The sequence below is a fragment of the Prunus persica genome, chromosome G1 (genome assembly GCF_000346465.2).
Source record: "Prunus persica cultivar Lovell chromosome G1, Prunus_persica_NCBIv2, whole genome shotgun sequence".
NCBI classification, from domain to species: domain Eukaryota; kingdom Viridiplantae; phylum Streptophyta; class Magnoliopsida; order Rosales; family Rosaceae; genus Prunus; species Prunus persica.
The window spans coordinates 9,676,980-9,702,858 of record NC_034009.1 but is presented as its reverse complement, the minus strand read 5'-3'; the positions used below and the strand labels follow the sequence as shown (position 1 = coordinate 9,702,858).

Sequence of the window (25,879 nt, the reverse complement as noted above, 5' to 3'; positions counted from 1 at the left end):
TTGCACTGTTTGAAACCATTATTCTTCATTGCCATGGTGAACCGTCCAAACCATGCATGTGGTGACTGTTTCAATCCATACAATGCTTTTCGTAACCTGCAAACTGTTCCAGTCTGAGAAGTATTATATCCAGGAGGAATGTCCATGTAGTGGCCAATCCAAATTAGCTACAAGAGACAATAAGATTTTGACGGTGTTTAACTTTGCAACTGGAGCAAAGATTTCTTCATAGTCTATACCATAGGTCTGTGTGTACCCTTTTGCCACAAGTCTTGCCTTGTATCGCTTGATAGATCCATCTGCATTGTGTTTTATAGTAAACACCCATCTACATCCGATAGTTTTTTTTCCTCGTGGTATAGTCTCCAATGTCCAAGTTTGATTTTTCTCAAGAGCTTTCATCTCCTCTTTTATAGCTTGGACCCACTTAGGATCTTTCAATGCTTCAGAGACCTTGGTTGGAATATGGATAGCAGACAACTGATGCACAAAAGCCTTGAGTGGTTCAGACAGCTTCTCAGTGGATACATGATTTGCAATTGGATACTTGGATGTCTTGCCAATATCAGGTGAATAACGGTTTGGTGGCTTCCCACGATTTTGCCTGGAAGGTAATTGATATCCAATAGTTTTATCATCTAAATGTACAAGTCTAGTAGGAGTAGGTACCTCAAGGATATTCTCAGGAGATTGGTCTGTTGGTACTGTTGAGTTAGAGAGGGGGTCTTCATCTTGTTGTTCTGTATTGCCTGTAGATGTGAAACTCGGATCAGAAATATCTTTGCATGGATCAGGTGGGTCAGGCAATTGATGGCTATGAATGGGCGATTGGTCGCTTTTTGACAAAGAGTAATCTCGTGCTCCAGACTCGGGATGGTCAATCATTTCTGTACAGAGAAGAATTTCTTTGTTTTCCAAGTTGCTCCAATTCCGCTCTTCACTTTGTATCTCCCCCTGAAGCGTAGAATTGGATGATGGGTCATGGAAGAACAGCTCAGATTCCAGAAAGGTCACATCCAAAGTGACATAGGTTCGTTGGGTAGGAGGGTGATAACAGCGGTAAGCTTTCTGATGAGTGGCATAACCCACAAAAACACAACGAAGCGCACAGAGATCAAATTTGCTACGTTGATTTTTGTGGAGATGAACGAAAGCCACACATCTAAAGATTCGGGGTGTGAGTACCAAAACAGAGGGCAGAGGTCTGTGTTCTGCAAGCACCTGTAAGGGAGTTTTAAAGGTCAATACACCAGAAGGCATGCGGTTGATCAGGTGAACTGCGGTGACAATAACATCATCCCAGTGATGGCGAGGAACATAAGCGCCAATCAGAAGTGCTCGGGCGGTTTCAAGAAGATGTCGATTCTTTCGTTCAGCAACACCATTTTGCTGCGGTGTCTGAGGACAAGTCGTCTCATGGATAATTCCATGTTGTTGGAAGTAAGTTTGAAAGTCATGATTGATAAATTCTCCACCGTTGTCTAAGCGAAGAATCTGGATTTGAGCATTAAACTGTGTTTTCATCTGTTTATGGAAGGACTGAAAACGGGAAAACACTTCGTTTTTATTCTTCAACAAATAAAGTTATGTCATCCGTGTACAATCATCGATGAATGTGACAAACCATCGAACACCAGAAGGAGCAGTGATAGGCGAAGGTCCCCAGACATCAGAGTGAATTAAGGTAAATGGAGCAGTACACTTGTTCGTACTCAACGGGTAGGGCACACGGTGACTCTTGGCCAAAATACAAGTATCACATGTGAAGTCGGAGTCCTTGAATCCTGAGAAGAAATCTGGTATAAGATGCTTCATATAACTAAAAGACGGATGTCCCAATCGACGGTGCCACAACCAGATTTGCTTTTGTTTGCTATCAAAGGAATGTGTCACACTGTTAGCCACGCCGGGACTGAAGTCATCGACATAATATAGGCCCCCTCTCTTAGTACCACGACCAAGAATCTCCTTAGTGTTTATATCCTGAAGCAAACAAAAACTCGGGTAAATGAGTACACAACAATTCAATTGTTCAGGAAGCTGACTAACTGACAACAATTTAGTGGATAAAGATGGAACAAGTAAAGTATTAGACAGTGTGAGAGAGGATGAAAGTGCAACAGTGCCAGCCCCTGTCACAGGATAAGTAACACCATTGGCATTTGCAATACAGGTTCGTCGAGGTTGTGTAGTATTCAGAAAATCGTCAGGATCAAACGTCATATGATCAGTTGCACCGGAATTAATTATCCAACTCCTGGAATCAATCTTATCGGAAGTATGGAATCCATAACCAGTACCATTACTGGTCATATTGCATTGTCCTCGATCTGTAAGAGTAGCCCACCAACCGGGGTAGCCATGCAATTTAAAACAAGTCTCACAAGTGTGTCTCGGATCACCACAGTATGCGCAATCTGGTCCATGTGTCGGGGTCGTTAGTCGAGAAGTCAGAATCTGTGCAGCGGAAGACATAGGATACAGGTTGAGTAGGAATTTGGATCAGAATCTGAGCCTAAGTCGGGGCCGGAGTCGGAGTCGAAATCAGTATCGGGGTCTGAATCAGAGACAAATTCGGGGTCGGGGTCATCATCGAAGTGGGGGTCGGGGTCGTCGTTATCATAATCGGGGTCGGGGTCGTCAAAAGAGGATCCTGATTCTGGATCGGGTTCGGGGTCAAAGTCTGCATCTGTATGAGCTGAGCCATCTGGGCACTCAACTCAACGATGGTTGGTTGAGAATGAGAGAAGGAGTCGGTGGTGCTACCTCCATGAGGGTTGAAAAAATCATCAACCCTCATAGCAGCGGCGGGGGTTGAAACTAGAGTCAGCAATTTCAAGATCGCCACTCTGATACAATGCTAAAATATAAAAACTATGAGAGAATATTTGTTTGTGGGAATTTTCTGTGTATTCTTCTCCTTGTAGGAGGTCATATTTATAATACAACGAAATCTGAATAGGCAAGTAAATAATAAATTCCTAAATCCATTTACAATAAGAAATCAGGAATTAAAATAAATCAATTACAGTTATAATGGGAATTCTTGGTGTATAAGGAAAGTAAGTCAATATCCACAAGTCACGCAAACACCCTTTACCAGGAATTGATCAAGCCACTCAATACTCATTGGTTTCTCAAAAATCAAACTCAGAAATCATTCTCCCTTCTGAGACAAGAGGTACGTATCCTCTCTTACCTCTCCCTTTGGCACGGTGGGGGGAAAACCAAAGCAAAACAATGAAGAGAAGAAACACTGGAGCAGCAACCGGCTCGATTGTCGACGTCGACCACCGCTGCTACCACGCCAGTCACTCACAATCATAGCATCCAAGTTAAGGTAGTTGTTGGGGTCTTTGTCGACACCCCCCAACACCACCAAGCTCCTTGTCCTCGTCATGGAAAAATGGTCACATAGCTCTCATCTGCTTCAACATCCACTCCACCATCAAAGCCTCGCTCCAATCTCCCATCCTTGGAAACAAACATGAAACAAACAAAAGGAGGCAGCTCTCTGCAATGCTCTGTTTCTGCAGAAAACAGAGCCGCCACCTCCTCACACTCTATTCTCCTCTCGAATGAGATCACCTGTTACAAGATATCTTCATCCCAACAAAATATCTGTTATGTACTGTTTGCATAAATATCTGTTTGCATAATATTTATTTCTATAAATATCTAAACATAAATATCTAGGTATAATATCTCAACTTAATACCTGTGATGGGTTGTCATAGCAAAATATCTTATGATATTGTTATTATGTGTCGGTACATAAACTAAATTATGACCCGACCCGACCACCGTGGATGGAAGCCGACCACCGTGGCTGGAAGCCGACCACTTTGCATCGTCGCCCGTCACCTTGCATGACAGACCCGACCACCGTGGATGAGCACCGACCACTTTGCATGGTCGCCGCCACCTTGCATGGCCAACCCGACTGCCAAGCGCAGTGACAAAATGGGCTCGTTTCCACCAACCACCCAACTTTGCCTCTGTCACTCCTTGATTCTGACCAGCAGGGACGGACCCAGGAATTTTGTGTCGTGGGGTCATAGTGTAAAAGTTTAATTTTTTTTTTTGAAAGATTAAAATAACATTGAAAATAAAACTAGAGTACATTCATTCATAATTCATGTAAAAAAACAACATTACAAATTACAATTGGCCACGACGAGGTTCATATTTTGAAAACGTAGCATTATAGCTTCATTTTCAATACAATCAAAAACATCCTTCTCAACATAAACAAGCAAGCTATCACTCAACCATTGATCTCCCATTTTGTTCCGAAGTGGACCTTTGATAATATTCATGACGGAGAATGCCCTCTCGATTGAAGCAGTAGCAACCGGTAAAACTAGAGCCAATGTAATAAGCAAATACACATAATTGAATGCTCGATGCATCCTTGTCTCCACCATTTTTTTTGCAAGATCACCAATCCCGTGCAAGTCAGAGAAATCACTACTCGAACTCACATAATGAATATAAAGCTCAAGTTGATCATCAAGTGCCAAAAGATCCCCATAAGAAAAGTCTTGAGGATAAAATTGAGCAAGACGAAGTAACTTTTGTTTATCAAAAGCTACAAATGAATCATTTGGACTCAAACATGCCAAACAAATAAGCAACTCAGTATTTACCTCATTAAAACGATCATCTAACTCCGTAAGTTGCTCGTCAATGACATAAATAAAGAGCTCCACACGATAATGATGACGATTTGTCTTTATTGGAGCATTACACCTTGACCTCCCTGGAAGTACGAAGGGCTCATCCATGGTAGGAACATCAATATGATGTTTGTCACAAAATGAAGACACCTCTTCAACCAATGCATCAAACCCATTATTCCTCATCCAATGTAGTTTTTCCTTGCATGATTTCACCAAAGCCATTGCATTCACAATTTCTTGATCTTTCTTTTGCAATGCTTGTGACACATCATTTGTGAGTCCTAATATAGCCTTCATTAAGAATAGGTGAAACACAAACTGAAAAGTAAGCATTTCCCTTTGAATCTTATTTGCTTCACCGGCACTATCATTGGGATTATCATCAATAATCATTTGAAGCACATGAATCACAGATGAAAACATAGAAATGATGCTAATAATGGTACCGTAATGTGAGCTCCATCGTGTGTCACCAGCACGTATGAGACTTGTTTCTTGATGCAAACCTCGCCCCGTTATAAGACAATCATTTTCAAAAGCTATCACAAGTTCTTCTTGGAGTTGTGCTCTAAGTGCATCACGCCGCTTACACGATGCTCCAACATGGTTAACCACACTATTAGTGGTTGTGAAGAAAGAGGCAATATCAATATTCTTCTTTGCTACGGCAACAAGTGCTAGTTGAAGTTGATGAGCAAAGCAATGAACATAGTAGGCACAAGGTTGTTCTCTCAAAATCTTTGTTTTAAGGCCATTCAACTCACCTCTCATATTGCTAGCTCCATCATAACCTTGTCCTCGTAACTTGGAAAAGCTCAAACCATTGGAAGAAAAGAATATGTCAATGGCATCCTTTAGTGTACTTGAAGTGGTGTCGGTAACATGTTGAACCCCCACAAACCTCTCAATTACATGCCCTTTGTCATCCACATAACGCAACACCATAGCCATTTGCTCTTTCACAGAAATATCGCGTGCTTCATCCACCAATATAGAAAAGAATCTATCTTTTAAACCACTCATGATGACATCAAGTGTTTCCCCGGCACATGCATTCACAATATCTTTTTGAATCTTTGGAGCTACTAACTTGAGATTCCCCGGAGCATTTTCCAACACAACTTCTTTAACTTTCTCATCATTGTCTGCAAGGAATTGCAATAACTCCAAGTAATTTCCCCTATTGCTTGAAGTGGCACTTTCATCATTTCCACGAAAAGAAAGACCTTGTCTCAATAGAAACTTAGTGCACTTGATTGATGCAATTAAGCATCTTCGATATGCCATACGAGCTTGTTCAGAGTGTTTGCTCACAGCCGTTTCAATATGTGTATTTTGATTCATCAAATTTGTAGAGGCTTCTCTAGCTTTATTATGAACACTACCAACCGGTCCAACATGCACCTTCATTCTTTCTCTCCCTTTCTTCCAATTCTTAAACCCTGCTCCAGTGAAGGCTTCACTACCCACTTGTTCAAAATTGGATTTAAAGAGATAGCAATAAAGACAAAATGCAGCATCTTTAGATACACTATACTCCAACCAATCAAATTCACCAAACCATTGGGGAATGAAGCGTCGATTAAGTTCTGAGATATTACTTTGTGGGAAAGAATGACCTCTAGGTTGACAAGGTCCTTTTTGTAGATATGCTCTTCGAACCTCATCTCTAATATTAGCATCATACTCAATCATACGAATTCTTAGTCCCGGGTCTGCCTGAAGATTAGCCAAAACCTCATCTAACTCACTTTGTCTTGAACTTGAAGTTTTTGAACTTCCCACACTATCCGAACTACCCAATGATGACTTTCTCTTAAAAAATCTTTCCATAATTCTACATAAATTAATCAAAATAATAACTAAAATCAATTCAAGAGAACACCAAATTTATACCAATTAACCACAAAAAATTCATAAATGAAACATCCAATAAATCTAAACAACACCAAATTTATACCAATTAACCACAAAAAATTCATACATGAAACATCCAATAAATCTAAACAACACCAAATTTATACCAATTAACCACAAAAAATTCATAAATGAAACATCCAATAAATCTAAACAACACCAAATTTATACCAATTATCCACAAAAAATTCATAAATGAAACATCCAATAAATCTAAACAACATCAAATTTATACCAATTAACCACAAAAAATTCATAAATGAAACATCCAATAAATCTAAACAATATAATACAATCATAAATTCAATTTCAATTTAAGTAATTTAGGTTTAGAGTTAGAATTTACCTTGAATTGTGAGGTGGTGGAAGTGGAGGCAAGCTTTTGGAAATGGTGGAGCTGCTGGCAGCGGCGACAATGGAGGATTTGGGGCTTCAAGGCTTGGTGGGGAAGAGGGTTAAAGGTTTGTGGGGGTGGAGATTGGGGATTTAGGTATGAGGGTTTAGAAAATAGGTGTTTTGGGAAGAAAATTCGGGAGGAAGAAGAAGAGAAACTGATCTGTGTTTTTTTTTATAACACCTGGGCCAAAACGACGTCATTTTGGCCAGGTCTTTTAAAAAAAAATTTCGCTGGTCCAAAACGACGGCGTTTTGGCCAGCGGGTTTTTAAAAAAAATTCGCTGGTCCAAAACGACGCCGTTTTGGCCAGCGAGTTTTAAAAAAAAATTCGCGCGTCTGGTCCAAAACGATGCCGTTTTGGCCAGCGCGTTTTAGTCCAAAACGACGCCGTTTTGGCCAGTCTGTTTTAAAAAAAAAAAATAGAAGCTGGGCCAAAACGACGCCGTTTTGGCCAGCTCCTTTGAAACAGAACACAGCCCCCTGTTCATCTTCTTCTTCCTCTTGTCTGCAGATCCCCTCTCTCATGGGGTCATACCCCATTTCAAAGCTACCTTGTAGCTTGCTTCCATGGACTCCATGAGGTCGTTTGACCCCATTGACCCCACTGTGGGTCCGTCCTTGCTGACCAGACGTCACCACTGTCGCCAACCTAGTCTCATTGTTGCCCACCAGACCTTACCACCGTCACCTACCAGGTCCCATAGTTGCCGACCAGATCTCGTGACTTCCGTCGGCCCGATCCCATCTTTACCGAGCAGATCTTACTGCTACTGCTGACCAGGTCCCGTCGCTGCCGACCAGACCCACTTAATCTTGGGACATGGGGCAACTAAGTTTGGTGCACCCATGCCTCTTCTCTCTCAAAAAGACTAAGAAACTCTCTCCCTACTCAGACAGAAGGGCAACATGTGAAAGGAGAAAGGAAAAACAGCTCGGCTCGGCACCTGCCTGCCTTTCTCTCATGGGGTACCCCATCTCTCTTGCCTAGAAATCAGCTAGTAACACCACCCATCCCTACCACTGACGCAAGCCCAAATGGGCTCTATATCTTGATGCTGCCAGGACATATGCACTTTGCTCCTATCTCAGCCAGGGATAGAATAAAGAGATAAGAAATCTCCTCCCATTTTACATTAAAATCATGTTAATCTCTAAAAATATTAAAAAAATAATGATGGTATATGCCAAAAGTAGTCATGTGGTCTTTTGAGAAAGGCACAAAGTGTTGCCCGATAATAATGTTAAAATATGCATATATATATATATGCTTAGAACAGTTCTATTCTATTGAGGGATCCCTCAAATAATTTTATTTGAGGGACGCCTTTTAGGGTAATCTATAATTCTTTTCCCAATAATTCAAACAATCTATTTTTTAGGTATTCATTCATAGATCATCCTTACAAAAAATTAGACAAATCGAAAACCGTTTCGACATCCAATTGTGTCTTACAAAATCAATGAATACGGTGCTTTAAGAAAGTACTAAAATTTCAATAACTCAATTGAGTGGTCACATGATATCGGATTCAAGTGATTTTTTGTAGAGATGATCTTTGAATGAGTATCTACAAAATAGGCGGTTTGGATTAGTGAAATATAATCCGGAGTGGGGCCTACAAGGGGTGTCCCTCAAATAAGCTTATTTGAGGGATTCCTCAATGGAAGCTCTCTGATGCTTGGAAATTAACATATACACTGCCCCAATGCTCGGCTAAGCACAAACATTCTCCGGAGTGCTACTACATCGTCGAACAACTAAGTCCACAAAGGGGTACCTCGCCAACAAAAGATATTCGCCCATGAAATGGGTTCTCCACTATACTATCACAGGTTCAAAACGTCATCGAGACCGAGATGGCTCAAACGACATTGAGACCGAGACGGCCCGAACTACGTCGAGACTGAGATGGCTAAAGCAGCACACTCTCGACCTTGTACCTCCATAGTCAAAGCGAGATAAGGAAAATATAGGAAAATATTATCTCCTTATATGTGCTTGGCTCGGCCATACTATCTTCAATATATCTCGCCATGCTTAAAGAGAGGGAAAATTATATCTTCATATATGTGCTCGGCTCGGCCTTATTATCTCATACATGTGCTTGGGTCGGCCTTATTTTATCTTCACATATGTGTTCGGCTCGGCCTTATTATCTCTACATGTGTGCTCAGCTCGACACCTTCTCTACCTTGTACCACCCTTTTGTAGGTAAAATACAACTTATTATCTCCATATGTGTGCTCAGCTAGGCCAAACACTGGTCTTACTTGAAAGTTCCCAGCCAAGAAGCTATTCTTGCTGAAGGGGTTGTTCTCCTACAAAAGGGATTCTCTCCTCTTGCTGAAAGGGGACCCCAAAATAGGGAGGGAGCCATGAGAAGAGAGGGCTCTCGGCAGCTCTATCTCCTTTCCTCTAGATCTCTCTCCTCTCCCATTTGTAAAGGCTCTGGCCTATATATATATATATACACAAATACAACAATCAGTGGATGTAGCCCGATTTTATGGGTGAACCACTCAATCTCTTCGTTCTACCTGTATGATTGCGATATTATGGCTATCCCAAAGTTACAGGTTCAACACTAATCTTAAAGATTTCGCTCTCCATCCTCCGTCGAAAACATTTTACTCTCACTCTCAAACCATTGGTGATGTTCTCTGAGCTATGCCTACCTGTAAGTACAAACTCTAATCTCACGTGCTTGTTAAATCATTTAATAATATTGAGTTATGGGTTCTTAAGTACCAACCTAATCTGACATGCTTCTTAAATCAATAAATGATTTCATTTGTTTTGGGAGTTATGGGTTCTTAATATATGTTTTGGAAACGATGGGTTCTTGGAAACTGTCGCTTTTCATAATAACTCTCTATTATTATGAATCAGGAATGGATTTTGTGAATGGATTTAATGTTTGCATGCTTTTCGTAATAACTCTCTGTTATGAGTTCTTAATATATGTTTGGTTAGGTAATAACTCTCTGTTATGAGTTCTTAATATATGTTTGGTTAGGTATGGGTTAAAGGACTGGGAATTAGAGATTTATTTTCTGGGTTTTTGTAGCCTACGATGACGGAAATTGGAAAAAACCGTCGTATGTATTGTCGTCATACGTTGGTACGGTCGTATGAAATTTATTTTGCTTTTTTAAAGATTCATTTTCTGGGTTTTGGTAGCTTAAAGACAATGGTTATTGGAGAAACCGTCATCTGTATTACTATAATATGACGATCGTTTTGTAAATACCGTCGTCTGAAATTGTATTACTTAATTTAAATAAATAAATATATATACTATATTATGTGAAATCTGCATTAGTGACAGTCATTGCTTGCCTTTTCACTTATTATATATATGATTGTATAGTGTGGGAGATGGATAACTCATGGATGCATGCGGATAGAAGATCGAAGGCATATAAGTTAGGAGTGGGAGGATTTTTGAACTTTGCTGTAGAAAATCTTGGAAATACAACACATACTCAATGTCCATGTGTTAAATGTGGGAATATGCGATTGTTTGGGGTTGAAATTATAAAGGACCACTTATACTTTAATTGAGTTGACCAAAGCTCTAAGATTTGGACATGGCACAGAGAACCTTTGACAATCAACTACTAATGCTAGTAGAAATGTGGAAGAAGATGACAAAAGTAAGTAAAGTTTTGTTTATGAAGAAATAGAGATGAGTGATAATGATTTAGGCGATACTGGATCTGATCCTTATGAGTTTGCCAATGTGATTGGGGATGGAGATCAACCCTTGTTCCCTTGTTGTAGTAAGTACACCAAGTTTTCGGCATTAGTGAAGTTATATAATTTGAAAGCAAAACATGGGATGAGTGATGTCTATTTTAAAGAATTATTAATATTTTAAGGAGATTTGCTTCCAGAGGGAAATACAATACCTTCCTCTATATACGAGGCAAAAAAGACTGTCTGCATTAAGGAAGAGTTTTGAGAAAATCCACGCATACCCCAATGACTGCATCTTGTATAGGAAGGATTATGAAGATTCAATTAATTGTCATACTTGTGGTATCTCAAAGTGGAAGGAAGACAAAGATTCAATCTTGAAAGAGGGTGTGCCAACGAAGGTGGTGTGGTATTTTCCACCAATTCCAAGGTTTAAAATGATGTTTCAATCAAGTAAGACAACTAAGAGTTTGACTTGGCATGCTGATAGAAAATCAATTGATGGTCAAATGTCTCATCCAGCGTATTCCCCGAATTGGAAGCTTGTGGATGATAAATGGCTCGAGTTTGGTAAAGAGTCGAGAAACTTAAGACTGGCTCTCTCATCTGATGAATTCAATCCCCACAGTTCTCTAAGTAGCAGATACAGTTGTTGGCCAGTTATCTTAGTTACATATAATCTCCCACCATGGCTATGCATGAAACGAAAGTTCATGATGTTGATCATATTGATTTCCTATCCTAACAGACCGAAAATGATATAAACGTCTACTAAAAGCCTTTGATTGATGATTTAAAAGCTTTGTGGAATGAGATTAAAGGAATGTACGATGCACACATAGGAGAATACGTTACACTAAGAGGTGTATTATTGTGGACAATTAATGATTTTTTTGCCTTTGGAAACTTATCTGGTTGTGTCATTAAAGGATATAAAGCTTGTCCAATATGCGGCGATAATACACCTAGTCACAGGTTGTAAAATGATCACAAAATTTGTTACATCGGGCCTAGAAAATGGTTACCAACATATCATCCATATTGGAGGTAGCGTGCAGTTTTTAATGGAAAACCGGAATATGACACGCCTCTAGAGCCATTAATCGGAGAAGAAGTGCTACAAATGGTTGAAGGTATTAATTACTAATGGGGCTCGAAAAAAGGGGAAAGTGGAGGTGAAAATATTGGTGACAAAATTTGTTGGAAGAAGAAGTTAAAATTCTTTGATATCGAGTATTAGAAATACCTTCATGTAAGGCATGTCCTCGATATTATGCACATTAAGAAGAATGTTTGCGATAATATCATTGGTATGTTGGTGGAGATCCCTAGAAAAAATAAAGATGGGGTTGCTGCTCGTTTAGATTTATTGAACATGAGGGTCAAGACTGATTTGCAACCCTAGTACGGAGAAAGACGTACTTGCTTGCCTCCAGGGCCTTGGAATTTGTCAAGGGCATAGAAGAGAACGATTTGGAATTCTTTCTATGGTATGAGGGTTATTCTTCAAATATAAAAAAAATCTTGTATCTTTACAAGATTCAAGACTTTTTGGCCTTAAATCACAGGATTGTCATACATTGATGCAACAATTGCTTCCTATGACAATTCGTTCTATTTTGGAGAAGCCTGCAAGGTATGCAATAACTCGACTATACTTCTTCTTCAATGCTATATGTGCAAAGACGGTGGATGTTTTCAAGCTAAATAAGTTGGAAGAAGATATAGTAGTTACTTTGTGTTTGCTTGAGAAATACTTTCCCCTTTCATTCTTCGATATCATGGTTCATTTAGTAGTATGTCTTGTCAAAGAAGTTCGTCTATGTGGGTTAGTTTATTTTAGATGGATGTATCCGTTTGAAACATAAATGAAAGTGCTAAAGAGGTATGTTCATAACCGTACTCATCCCGAAAATTGCATTGCTGAGGGGTGTATAGCTAAAAAAGCTGCGGAGTTTTGCACCGAGCATTTATTTGATATTAGTACAATTGGAGTGCCATCAAGCCAGAAAATAGGACTTTCAAAGCCACTATCAGGTTGCTCAGTGAGCTTAGCCACTATCAGGTTGCCCATTGAGCTTAGTTGAACTTAGCACATCTATATGTGTTGCAGAATTCGGAGGAAGTCTTACCTTATATCGAGTATGAGTTTGATTCATTATGTTTTAAATTATCCCTTATATTTTTATTATATACAAGGTACTGTAATGCTTAAATTTTCCGTAAGGAACATATAGTCCACATCAAGACCACTTATCCAAAATTTAAAAAGTGAACAAAGTAGCCTCAAGATAAGCACAACAACACTTTCATTCAATGGTTACGCTTTAAGGTATATGTTAGGCTTATTTACTATGATCAAATCTCATATTGCCCCCCGGAAGTTAAAGTTACCCATATTACCCCCTTGACCAAGGTTTGGTGTTTCACTTTGTCCCCTACCATTATCTACATCCATAATTCCGTTAATATTGATGACGTGGCAGGGTTATATTAGTAATTTTATATACATGGGTTCTTTATCCACCTCCAGGTTGGACAAGCAAATAATAAAAAATAATTTATATTTATTAAATACTTTTAAAAAAATTAACATAAAATTGAAAGAAGAAAAAAACTAGCCCAGATCCAATCTCCCTCATCCTCCCAGCACTTCAGCCTCGCCCTACAAACACCACCACTACCCTTTCAATTTCATCACTCAGCTCATTTCCTCCCCAAAAGTACCTACACCAAATCCCCACATCTCCTCAGTTGTAGGTTCATTAAATAGCCCAATGAGTGACATACTTATGTTGCTGATTTTGGTGGGCTAGGAACAGAAGCAAGAGAAAGAAGAGTTTGTTCAAACCCAGCATGAAAAATCGATCCTTGAAGCCAATCAAAAGCAGAAGACTCGAGGTATGAACGAGTACTTCTTTGATATTCAACAACACTGGGCTCAATTGAACGAATTGGACCAGTCTCGCGAGAAATGGACTCGCAAATTGGAATTTGAGGCGGCTGCGGTGACTGTCGAGACTGCGAATTCATGTGCGGGTTCAGAGCCGGGTTCGGCTGCTCCTGCGGCGAGTCCTCAGCATAGACTATGGGTTGATTTTTTGTGTTTCATCACTCCGCTCCTTGCACCACTATCCGTTAGATGGTCTGTGGTTGTGGGGGATGGATGGGTCAAGGAAGGTCGAACATGCGGTAAGGATGGGGCTTAGATGGAGAATATTGTGTAAAGGGTGTGTGTGTGTGTGTGTGAGAGAGAGAGAGAGAGAGAGAGAGAGAGAGAGAGAGAGGGGATGAGGGGCTGGGAGGGTGAGGAAGGCGATTGGGCTAGAATTTTTTTTTTTTTCTTTCAATTTCTGTTTTTTAAAAAAAAAATTGTTGTATAATTCATTTTTATTTTTTAAAAGTATTTAATAAATATAAATTATTTTTTATTATTTGTTTGTCCAACTTGGAGGTGGATAAAGAACCCATGTATATAAAATTACTAATCTAACCCTACCACGTCATCAATGTTAACGGAATTATGGATGGAGATGACGGTAGGGGGCATAGTGGAACACCAAACCTTGGTCAAGGGGGAAATATGAGCCACTTTAACTTTTGGAGGGCAATCTGAGATTTGACCATAGTTTCATGGGACACTGCAGTAAATAAGCCTATTATTTTTATTGAGATATGATTAACTTGCAGGTTCAAAGTGAACTCAATAGGAAAGATAATAATGGCGTATTAGAAAATTTGAGGTGGCTAACAGCTGGTTTAAGCATGGCAGTGCCATCATATAAGAGCTATCTTAGTAAATGTGTTAAATTTAACACTAAGGCACAAGATGATGTCCGGACTATTCAAAATAGTGGAGTTTATTTACTCACTAAGGCGCAAGTTGCAAGTGCCAAGGATAAAAACCTGATTGTCTCAAATATAGGTTTTTATGGTGTCATTCAAGATATTTGGGGCCTTGACTACCAAATTTTTTGAATTCCAATCTTTAGGTGTGATTGGATAGGTAATGTTTCTGGCCTTGTAGTCAATGAACTTGGATTTACCCTTGTAGATCTGAGTAAAATTGGACATAGAAATGACCAATTTGTTATGGCTTCTTAAGTCAAACAAGTATTTTTTGTTGACAACCCAACGCATTATAGTTGAGATAGCGAAATTCCTTGTCGGGTAAGTGTCGGGTAAGTTTCGACCACACGAAAGGTGTAATGATCTGGTCGGTAGTTTTATTAATGCCTAATAAAGAATATAATAATGTTATTGGTGATGACGTGCTAGGTGATGTGAGAATTGAGTGTGAGCCATTTACCAGAAGGATGCCAAATGTTGGCACATTTGATGAACTAGCTGGTAAGTTTGGAAGTGAAAATATATGGATTGAATGATGGTTTTAATGTGTGACATTAGTTATGCCCTAAATGGCTCTGTATGACATTAATTTTGTAATAAATTGTAATGTATGACATTATTTTTTTTACTTTCACTATGCAGGTTTTGGGCACAACACTTTCAGTATTAAAAATACTGGGTTCAAGATATAAAATACGACGGTCTAGTTAACAAATTCCAAAAACAGACATCTAAATGATACACAACGTCCTTTTTTAACAAACGTCGTGGAATGGACGATGGTAAACAACTGTACCTAAATAAAAACCGCCATTTGAAATAAAAAAATATGTCAATTAAATAAAATCGAATTCCAATTAGCGACGCTGAATGAAAAATAACGTCTTTTTTATTATCAGACCACGATCGTAATGTAGGTATTGACATCTAAAGGTTAACACACATGACTGTCATTTAGTTGAAAGCATCGTACATAATAATCAAACAACGACGGTCATATGCAGCCGTTACTACTGTATATTCACGATGAAGTTCTCCATAGAAGCGACAGTTCAAATATAAACATGCAATGGTAAAGGGTACAAAACGACGTATTTAACGACTTCACTATGACCTTCCATATGTATATGTATGTGTGTGTATATATATACCGTCGTCTATCAGAACCACAAAAGGCATTTCAGTTTAAATATCTTTTGTGAAAGCTCTTCTAAACATCGGTAAGTTGATACTTGTCATCATCTAACAAACATACACACGATGATATTGGTGTTATCAGCGCCGTATTCACGACGAAGTTGTTCGTAGAAGTGATATTTCAAATATAATAACACGTCGATAAATGGTACAAAACAATGTATTTAAGGACTTCACTACAACCTTCCATATATATTTATAGTCGTCTATCAGAACCACAAAAGGCATTTCAGTTTAAATATTTGTCGTGAAAGTTCTTTTGAACATCGGTAAGTTGATACCTACCGTCATCTAACAAACATACACATGATGATACCGGTGTTATCAGAGTCGTATTCACTACGGAGTTGTTCATAGATGCGACATTTCAAATATAATAATACTACGGTAAAGGGTACAAACGACGTATTTAACGAATTCACTACGACCTTCCATATACATTTACCGTCATCTATCAGAATCACAAAATGCATTTCAGTTTAAAGATCCATCGTGAAAGTTCTTCTGAACGTCAGTAGGCTGATCCCTGACGTAGTCTAACAAAATTCTCACGACGATATCGGTGTTATCAATGCCATATAGAGGGAGGAACCACGTCTATATTTATATAATTCGCGTTGTGGTAAGTTAAAGTAACAACGATAGCCATATAAATACTAGGGTTGTAGTAGATCATAATATCGTTCTTCCCATATTTACAGCCATTACTACTACATTTTCACGTTGTTCCATACCATAAGCGCTGTGGAATCTTGATTAACCATGACACTTTATTTTCAAGTACTGTCATGACAGCGATTCTACACGACGATAAGTTAATAGTTTTTGTCATTGTTACTCTACGTTACTGCACGAGGTTGATAAATTGTATCATGTTATCTCATTCAGACGACGCGAAGTTTCTAAGAGCGTTGTCTATGCTTATCGAAATTTGCCTTTTTTTCTGTTTTTATATTAATTAGACGTTGGTTTTTAGTTGAAGATGACGTGGTATGTTGTAACAACGGCAGTAATTTAGATGACAATCGATTTCACGACGGTTTAAAAACCGTCTACATGACGATGGATTCTCATCGTTATCTACACTCCGGTCATCATGCCAGCAACGTAAGGCACACCGCTGGGCAGAATCCATCTATCACCGAAGATGAACTTGCCAGCCGTGAAATCGGCGGCTTGCTCAGGTGTAAGCTTTTTCATCCCGCTCCACGTAACCCTCTTGCTCAGCTCTGCACCAACTCCCCTGTTTCCGAACTCACCGAACCAGCATGTGTTGTGATTTGCGGTACCGGTCCATTCCATCCACCCTTCGGGAGCGATGACGTCATCGATCTGGGATTGCATGACGATGGCCCTAGCCAAGCTCGTCCATGGCCTGCCCAAGTAGGCCTTGTTGAGTTCCTTGTCGTAGCCACGCTCGCCGGAGATGGTGCAGTTTTGGAGGATGAGAGCTGAGGGTGAGCGCATGTCGAGTCTACCGTGGGCTGTCACCATGCAGGCCTGGTTCTCCAATGGCTTCCTGACGATCATCTTGCAGTTTTGGAAGACGGCGGCTGCGTCCCCAAAGATGAAGTCGATTGTTCCACTGATGGTGCAGTCGCGGTAGAATTGCCTGTGGGTTTGGGTGTAGAGGGTGTCTTGGTACCCGTCCATGTTGCAGTTGTAGAAAATGGACAAGTCTGACTGCACACGCAGAGCCACGGCTTGGTGTCCGATGGCTCCGGCTGTGTTCTCGAATCCGACGTCCTTGGCAATGAAGTAGTCTCCAACAACAGCTGCAAAACATAATAATGTACATAATGAGTGAGACTAGGCATAGTTCTAAAATCCTAACAATATAACATGCATATGTCAAAACGTTGTACTTACCAACTGTGGCAGTCTGGTACGTTTGGGTACCATCGGCGTAGTTCTTCCTACCGGTGATAACGGTCTTGGTAGGGCCATCTCCGATAAGCATGACATTGGTCATGTGCTTATCGAAAAAGACATGCTCGTCGTACACACCCTCCTTGACATAAATCACGAAGACCTTCACCTCGTTGTTCTTTGGGATGTCCTTCAAGGCTTCGTTAATAGTCTTGTATTTGCCATCTCCCTTCTTGGACACCACCACATCGGGTTTCAGCGTCAGAGGAGTGGCGGTGGCGAGGTCGAGCCTTCGGTTGTCGATCCAAGCAGGGATGATCTTAGCCCTCTGGAACCTATTCTCATCAGTGGCCGTGGCAGCGTCTTGGAGGAGGCGGCGCCCGGTCTTGATGTTCAGAGCCTTGAACAACGTGGACACTTCGCTTACCATGGCAAGGCCGTTGCTGGTGAGCTCCTGAGATGTCTTCAAGAACTGCCTCATCTTCGCTCCAGCGTCACCGGTGGTGTTCTGAAACCCATCCAGGCAAGTTTGCTCGTACGTCATGGCGGCGCTGAGCCAGACCTTGAGATCCTCCACGTAGGAATCAAGCTTGGTGAAGTCAAAGGGACCCAGCTTATCGAACGAGTCACCCAAATCGTCGATGGCATACTCTAAGAGCTCCTTGCAGTTCTGCAAGGCCTGGTTTGCTCTGGAGTCCTTGGCAAGCTCCTTCAAGGTCGTCGAGTTCTTGATGACCTCGCGGAGCTGGCCGATGGCGACCTGGAACCCTGCCTTGACCAGCTCTTTTGGGTCGGTGACGTTGCTGGCCACCTTGGACAGGTTGTCCTCGCAGGTCTTTTTGTAGTCCGTGGGCTGGCAGATCGACTGGATCGCCTTTGTCGACGTGGATGTTTGCTCACCGCCGGATTTGCCTTTGTGCCGTGACACGGTGACCCCAACAGTTACAGCAACTACCATAGCCACCAGAATCAGAGCGGAGACGCCGATGATGGCGATCTTTTTCTTATTCTGTACTTCTCCTCCGCTCATTTTGAATAATATATTTAATAACTAATTTATAGATATTTTTTAAGAAGGATTCTGGTGGCGAAAAAGAAAATAAGAAGGGTTAAACAAAAGGATTTTTGTTGCGGGAACTTCTTATTTCTTTTTCAGGTGAGTTGCTGCAGAGCTGTTGGGGTCACTTTATTTGGGGCACTGGATAATACTTATTGGTGCCCTTGCTGCTTTCAAAGTGTTGGGTTATGGAGGTATTTATATGGGAGGGGGCCTCAGAATGACAGTTATTTCTGTTAAGGATTGTGAGGTGGGGAGATCATTGTTCACGAGTCACAACAAAATTAGGAGTCGTTGTGTGTTTTGTCCAAATTTGGGAAGCATTACAAATGGTTGGTAATTTTTATTACTGGCTCCCTTCAATCGTGGATGACCAGTGCATGGCTAGAATGTTTATGTTTACCCACCTTAGCTAGTCAAGGTCATCAACTTTCTGATCCATTCGATTTTTATTTGTTCACTTGGGTTACTTGGAAGTATAGGCCACCACAACCGTTGTGTCAATGTATATTACATTTATCTTTTTCCCATATATATGTACCTTTGTTTGAGCCCAACATACTACCTATAGGGCCGGGAAAATCAACCCGAAAATTGGCCAAACTAATGAAAAAAACGAAATTTATAAATAGAAAGGAATTTATAAATGATAAAATATAAAATGATGAAAATTAATGTGGTAGAATTTGTAAAGTTTCTTGTTTGGCTAACGAATTTAAACACGTAATTTAACGTTTATTTGTAAAGTTCTATTTTTTTAAAACTCAATCTCTACTTTTGGAATTTTAGAAATGAGTGCTATTTAGATAGAATTTAAAGTTGGGATTTATGACTTCCAAATTCCATATTTTTTCTCATGCGGAATTTATAAATTTCATTGTTTTGTTATCCAAACACGGTTTATGTCAATTTAGAGCATCTCAAATAGTCTCTTCAAATTGTGGTTTGTTGACCTATGTGATAATTTGAAGAGTAAAATTTGCTACTTTACTATTTTGAACCTCCAACAACCTCTTCAATATAATTAATTCAATGTTTGACTTTTTTTCTTCTTCTTTTTAATCAAAAACTAATATTTAATTTGATTTAACAATATCATATCAATATTTAAATAATAATACATCATTTTCACTAGTTTTGTTGTTCCAAAGCTTTATTAATAAATATGTTATGTAGAGTCAATGAGGAGTCCCAGTTTGGTGAGTGGGTTGATAAGGTTTGCTGATGTGGCTCACCTATTTTAGTGTCCCAAAGTCTTTGAAAAGGATGCTTGAGATGCTCTTAGAAATTACAACTTCTGTCAAAATCCAAAGTTTATTTCCCTCATCCAAACACACCGTAAACCACCAAAGCAAGAATGCTTCTTGTTTTAATAATGCATAATGAATGTATTTAATAGATTTCATCCAGCTATTTATTTTTATTTTTTTAAAAGAAGAACATAAAAGTGTTACTGTTAAAAACCTCAGCACATCTCTTCTCTTGAGTAGCATCCACTCCATCTCTCTCAATTTTTTTCCTTCATCATTCTTAGTCTCTTCACTCCATCTTCTCGTCCTCCTCTATGCATCTATCCCACTTTTTCTCTGTGTTGTACTATTCGATGAACTCCACATTTTCTTTCATGGTTTTTGTGTTGTACTATTTAGAGCTTCAATGGGCCGGAATATTGAAGTTGTAAATCTAAGTCTCGTCGGAAAATGTAAAAAAAAAACTTAGATATACATTAATTTTTACATCTCCATTTGTATGTCCCACTGACACAAATACGCATGAAAAAAGCTAATGAAATAAACAAAATAGAGAAAGGGAAGGTTTTTAGGTTTTTGGAACTCAAATGGGTTCTGATAGGCTGTAAATAGGCCTCATCATTTGGCCTGTTGGCTCATGGGCCAATGGAGGGCCGCTCAGCCCATCGAAAAAAAGCCTGGCCCGGCCCGTTATGGGCTTTGAGATGGTCCGACCCGCCTTGGGCTGGGCTAGGCTTGGGCGTTTGAAGCCCGGCCTGGCCCGATTAAGCCCAAGAAAGCCCAGCCCAGCCACCCCACAAAAGCCCGGCCCGTTAGGCCCGTATACATATATAATTATGTATAAATATGAATTTAGTTTTAGGATTATATCACTTAAATCACATGTATAATTTGTTTCATTTCATTTACTTATCTTTACTCATTCCTAGTTTATAATTGGATGATTAGCACATTAATTTGTGTCGATTATTAATTCAACAATTATATATATATAAGATGAACAACATATCACATCGCCAAATATAATCATATCACGAAACATAATCGTACCACCAAATATAATCAGGCTTTTCTTGAACACATCACCAAATATTTGCATATTTATTCATACCATCCTTTAAAAAAATATTTTTTTGATACTTATTATTTTTAAAAATTATTTCTTAAAATGTATTACGATCTAATTATGTAACAACCTCAAAAATAATACTTGATTTTATTATTTTTGTGGAAAATCTTATAAGTTGTGTGACTTTATTGGGTATTTTATGAATTTGGTTTGATGTAAAAATATTGAAATTAAGTGAGTTTAATCTCAAATTTGGACTAAAATGCCCTTATGATTAAGTTTATGATTTTTTTTGAATGAAGTAGGACTGTTTAGGCCCGGCCCGGCCCGATGGCCTTTCTCAAGCCTGGCTAATGGGCTGGACTTGGGCTTTGAATTTTTTAAAAAAACTTGGCCCGGCCCGATCCGATATTTTCTCTCTTCTCTTTAAAGCCCGGCCCAGCCCAGCCTAGCCCAAGCCCATTAAATTTGGGCCGGGCTAGCCCGACTTGGCCCATTGACGAGCCCTAGCTGTAAATGTGGATGCAGATTAATTGTTCAAATTTTCTTCCCAAATGGTGCATGAAAAAACATTCTTAACTACAATAGTGAGTAGTGGGTGGCTCCATCTCTAACTCCTTTGGAAGCAAGTTCCTCACACCCAAATTTATTACTGCTTTTAGACAAGCACCCATTTAGATTCCTTCTTACTCAGTCAAGTTGTGCTCTCTCTCCTCCCTGGCCCAAAACCATGCTCAGCACGGGGCAAAGTAATGTTTCCCTAGCATGGGAAGTGTACGTGTCGAGTTCTTATTGGCAATTTGAGATTCTATACGTGTTGAGTGTGGAAAGTTGTGAATAGATAGAGAATGTGATAGAATTTGTAAGAAATGTGCAGGAATATTTTTGAAGAAATTTTGAGATATTTATAGACATATTTTAGGTTTTTAAAAATTTTTTTTAAAAAAAGAAGAAAAGAAAGCCAACAACGACAAATTTGAAAAGAAAAAATTTTTTGATGCATTTCGAAGGGTGCTGACCTCCCAACGGTCGGAACCAATTGTTTATAATTTTTTTATAAATATATTTATATACATTTAAAACGCAAAAAGAGAAAAAAAAAAAAAAGAAGAAAAAAAAGGAGAAAAAGGTAACGGCTAGCTGATGCTAGTGCACCTTTAATATAAGCCTTTGGATCTAGAGTTGTACGAGATATTTCATGCTCTCGCCCATGCGTGATACTTTCTCTTCTTGGGCAACACATACTCTGGGCCCACAAAAAAATTTGGCCTGGGGTATAGCTGGGTTACAAGTGGCCTGGTTGGAGGGCTAAATGGCTAAATGCGGCCCTCCAAATTTGGCCAAATATTTTTTAGCCCGTGGTTGAAGATGAGTTTTGCATTATTTTAGAGCTACATTTGGCCTATGACCCATGACTGGAGATGACCTTATTCTACCAGCCTAAAATTTAATTTATCCCACCCATGCCTACTAATGACAATCATGTCACACTCGCATCCAAAGGCTCACATCAAACCAAGGCTCATAGATCATCCAACAATACACTTAAGGAAAAGAAGATAAGACGAACTAATGAATTCAATTCTCTTGGACTATTCGAGGACATTCTTGTGTAGGACATCTATGTAAAGTTCTCTTTAAAATGAAAAGTATTTCCGTCTTGTTCTTACATTTTTAGCCTACTGCCAACTTCTTTTTAATTAGGTATATATATATATATATTTTTATTTTTATGAACAGCCTACTTCTAATTTTCCCTTCATTGATGACCCTCTTCACACATAATCCCTTAAGTGAAATAAATAAATAAATAAATGAACAAATTGGTACGGTGCAGTAGTTGCACTTTTATGTTCCATTCTACGGTGCGTACATAAGATAAATTTAACCACCCCTTTTTAAAATCCCAAGTCTTTCCCTATGTACGCCAAAGCAATTATAAAACCCTCCCAACAACGATGGTGTGTGGTGGAACACATGGATGGCTCCATCTAATTACTTTCCGAACAATCTTTCAGAAAGTGCTCCAAATGCTCTATTGAAAGAATCTATTCTATTTGTATATTACTGTTTCTAGCCTTCCTCATCAAGGAGTAAAAGATTCCCCATCATGGCAATAGGTTGCCACTGCCCATTGACAAGTTTAATTTTTTTTCTCTCCCCCCTCTATTTTTTCCCTTGCTAAAACTGTGGTGACAAGGTTTTTTTGTTTTTGTTTTTATTTTTGTTTTTCCATGCTAGCTACTAGAGGTGGGCATTCAAATCAGAAAATCAAAAAACTGAGCTGAATTGGACAGAAAAAACTTAGTTGACCAAAAACCGAACTGGACCGATTTGGTCCGATTCCAATTCCAATTCTTGTAGTAAAAAAAGGGAACTAAATCAGCTTAAATACATATTATTTATTTATATAATATTAGCCCAAACACAATTTTTTCTCCAAGCCTAATCTTTCTTCAAGCGCAAAAAGCTCTTCCAAGCCATCAAGCCCAACTCCAAGCCCTTTATTTGTTTTTCAAGCCCAAAAAATAAAATTTTAATTGGAATTTATATAGAAAAATAATTTAAAATAATAATACTAATCTAGTCCAAAACTGAACCGAATCGGAATCAGTTCAAACCAAATCAGTTAGTTTTATAATTTTTTTCACTAAAATCGGACCGAATTGGATTGTACCCACTCCTACTAGCTATGACGTCCATGACAAGTTATTTACAGTGTGTGAGATGGACTTAAATGTTGACGTCCAGTCACTCACCTCTGTGTACTCTTTGTTTCTTACAGAGCAATAGTTGGCCTACATACCAAAAATTCAAATTCAGACATTTTTTTTCTTTTTTTCTCATTTGCATTTGGTTGAAAATTGAAACGTGAGGACCATGCTTGCAAGGCTTGTCTTATGTTTTGCATTCTGTTTACTTCTTTTCTTGAGCTCTGTTATTTCCAGGTTTTGAATTTCTTTCTAGTTTCTACTATTATATATTAACATCACTACTACAAAAATGAAAAAAGACGACAATGATACAACGACGGAAGAAATAAATACCGTCGTTGCGTTTAGAAAGACGATGGTAATAGAAAACCGCCGTGGACCAATAACTTAAACACATCAAAAATTGAGATCCGACGTGGTATCTTTAAAACACGATGCCTCAAACTTAAAAAGCGTTGTCTTATGAAACATGTTATTTCCAATTATGACACTTAACCCTAAACAACGATAGTAGGTATAAAGCTACCGACATAGACATTAAAGACGACGTTTTACCTAGACTGCGGCCGTGTTAACTTGTACTTAACCACGAAGATAATTGTCGTCATGACGTCGTATGAAGTTCTCTTATACTACGATGGTAGTTATAAAATTACTTTTTTGTGAAGTTATAGTCAACCAACAGCATAACGACGCCTAAATTTAAACATATCCATGTCGCTCTTTGACTATTTTACAATGTGTCTTTGTAAATAAACGGTCGTGGTAAATGTAATTTACCATGTCGTTATTGTAGAATATAGTGTTTGAGTTTATTGTACCTAACCATGGTGTAATGAGCGTCGTATAATATTATAGGAATCCACATTGCTAATTTCGTAATAAGTGCCGTATTAATTTAATATACCACCGCCGTAAAAATAAATTCATGACGTATGAGAAGAAAGTAAAAGTCTAAATTTAAGATTTAATTTTTGTGTTTTTATAGCCCACGACGACGGTAATTGGAAATACCGTCGTTTGTATTTCGGTTATACGATGGTCGTTCTGTAACTACTGTCGTCTGAAATTTGTATTGCCTTTTAAGATTTAATTCCTGGGATTTTTAGCCTACGATGACGGTTGTTGGAAATAGCGTCATCAGTATTTCCGTTATACGACCACCGTTTTGTAGCTACTGTCGTCTGTGTATTGCTTTTTAAAGATTTATTTTATGGACAGAATTTTTATGGTCAAACAAACGATGGTAGATCAACAAAATTACATGTAATACGTAAAAACACAACAGTTTATATAAAATGTCGTCTGCAATATAATTTTTAGGCTTATTTACTAAATGTACTAAATGAAATCGTCAGAGAAAGGCAAATGAGATCCCAAAAGATATGAAATCGTACCAATGGGAGCTATGTACTAAATGAGCGTTCCTCATCACAATCGAACCACCAATTTGAGAAAGACAATATTTTCAATATTGGTGATGTATGTGTCATCAATCCGGACCTTCAGAGAGGTGAGAGAGACACATACATGCTAACATTCAAATTATTGCCTCCCACACAAATCTGGACCTTTAGAAAGGTGAGAGAGAGCCAAGGCCTGAAGTGACGAAGGCAACCAAGGGCCAGAAGTTTGCGACTTGATTTCCAATTGAACCCAATTTATCTTTACATCCAAATGGGTCTCACTAATTTTCCACCTTACTTGCCTAATTTTTAAGGAAAGCAATAATCCATATTAATTCCCAAACGACGATGGTAGTAGATACATACAAACGCCTTAACGGACTACAACGACAGTAAATAGATAACTGACATCGTCGTGACTCCAAACGATATCGATCTTTACCAATCTATCGACGTTTTAATTGACTACGACGACGATAATTACATAATCAACGATGTCATCACGCAAAACGTCGCTTTTGACAACTACAAGCTGTCTTAAGGGACTATGACGGCGGGAATTACATATACAATGATGTGGTCATTTTGAACAATGTCAGTCTATACCACCTGTTGGCGTCGTAGGGGACTACAACGGTGAGATATAGATAAAAGACGCCGTTGTACAAACCTACAACATCGTATTCCACTTAATACCAATATGTTTTAATGTAGTTATATCCATCTCGCTCTCTGAATTTGCTATTGCACATGCGTCGAAAATGCAAGAGTAA

At 39.0% G+C, this 25,879-nt stretch overlaps 2 protein-coding genes across 2 annotated transcripts; both read right to left on the bottom strand.

The window, feature by feature from the left end:
- On the bottom strand, positions 4,155-6,515 carry LOC109950229 (zinc finger MYM-type protein 1-like). The gene has a single exon (XM_020568414.1). It carries the CDS (start codon positions 6,513-6,515, stop codon positions 4,155-4,157), a length of 2,361 nt encoding a protein of 786 aa, XP_020424003.1.
- On the bottom strand, positions 16,668-18,832 carry LOC18791991 (probable pectinesterase/pectinesterase inhibitor 21). The gene is made up of 2 exons (XM_007222331.2): positions 17,611-18,832; positions 16,668-17,516 (listed from the first exon to the last, which is right to left on the bottom strand). The coding sequence occupies exons 1-2, from the start codon at positions 18,638-18,640 to the stop codon at positions 16,822-16,824; spliced, it is 1,725 nt and encodes a 574-aa protein (XP_007222393.1). The 5' UTR covers positions 18,641-18,832; the 3' UTR covers positions 16,668-16,821.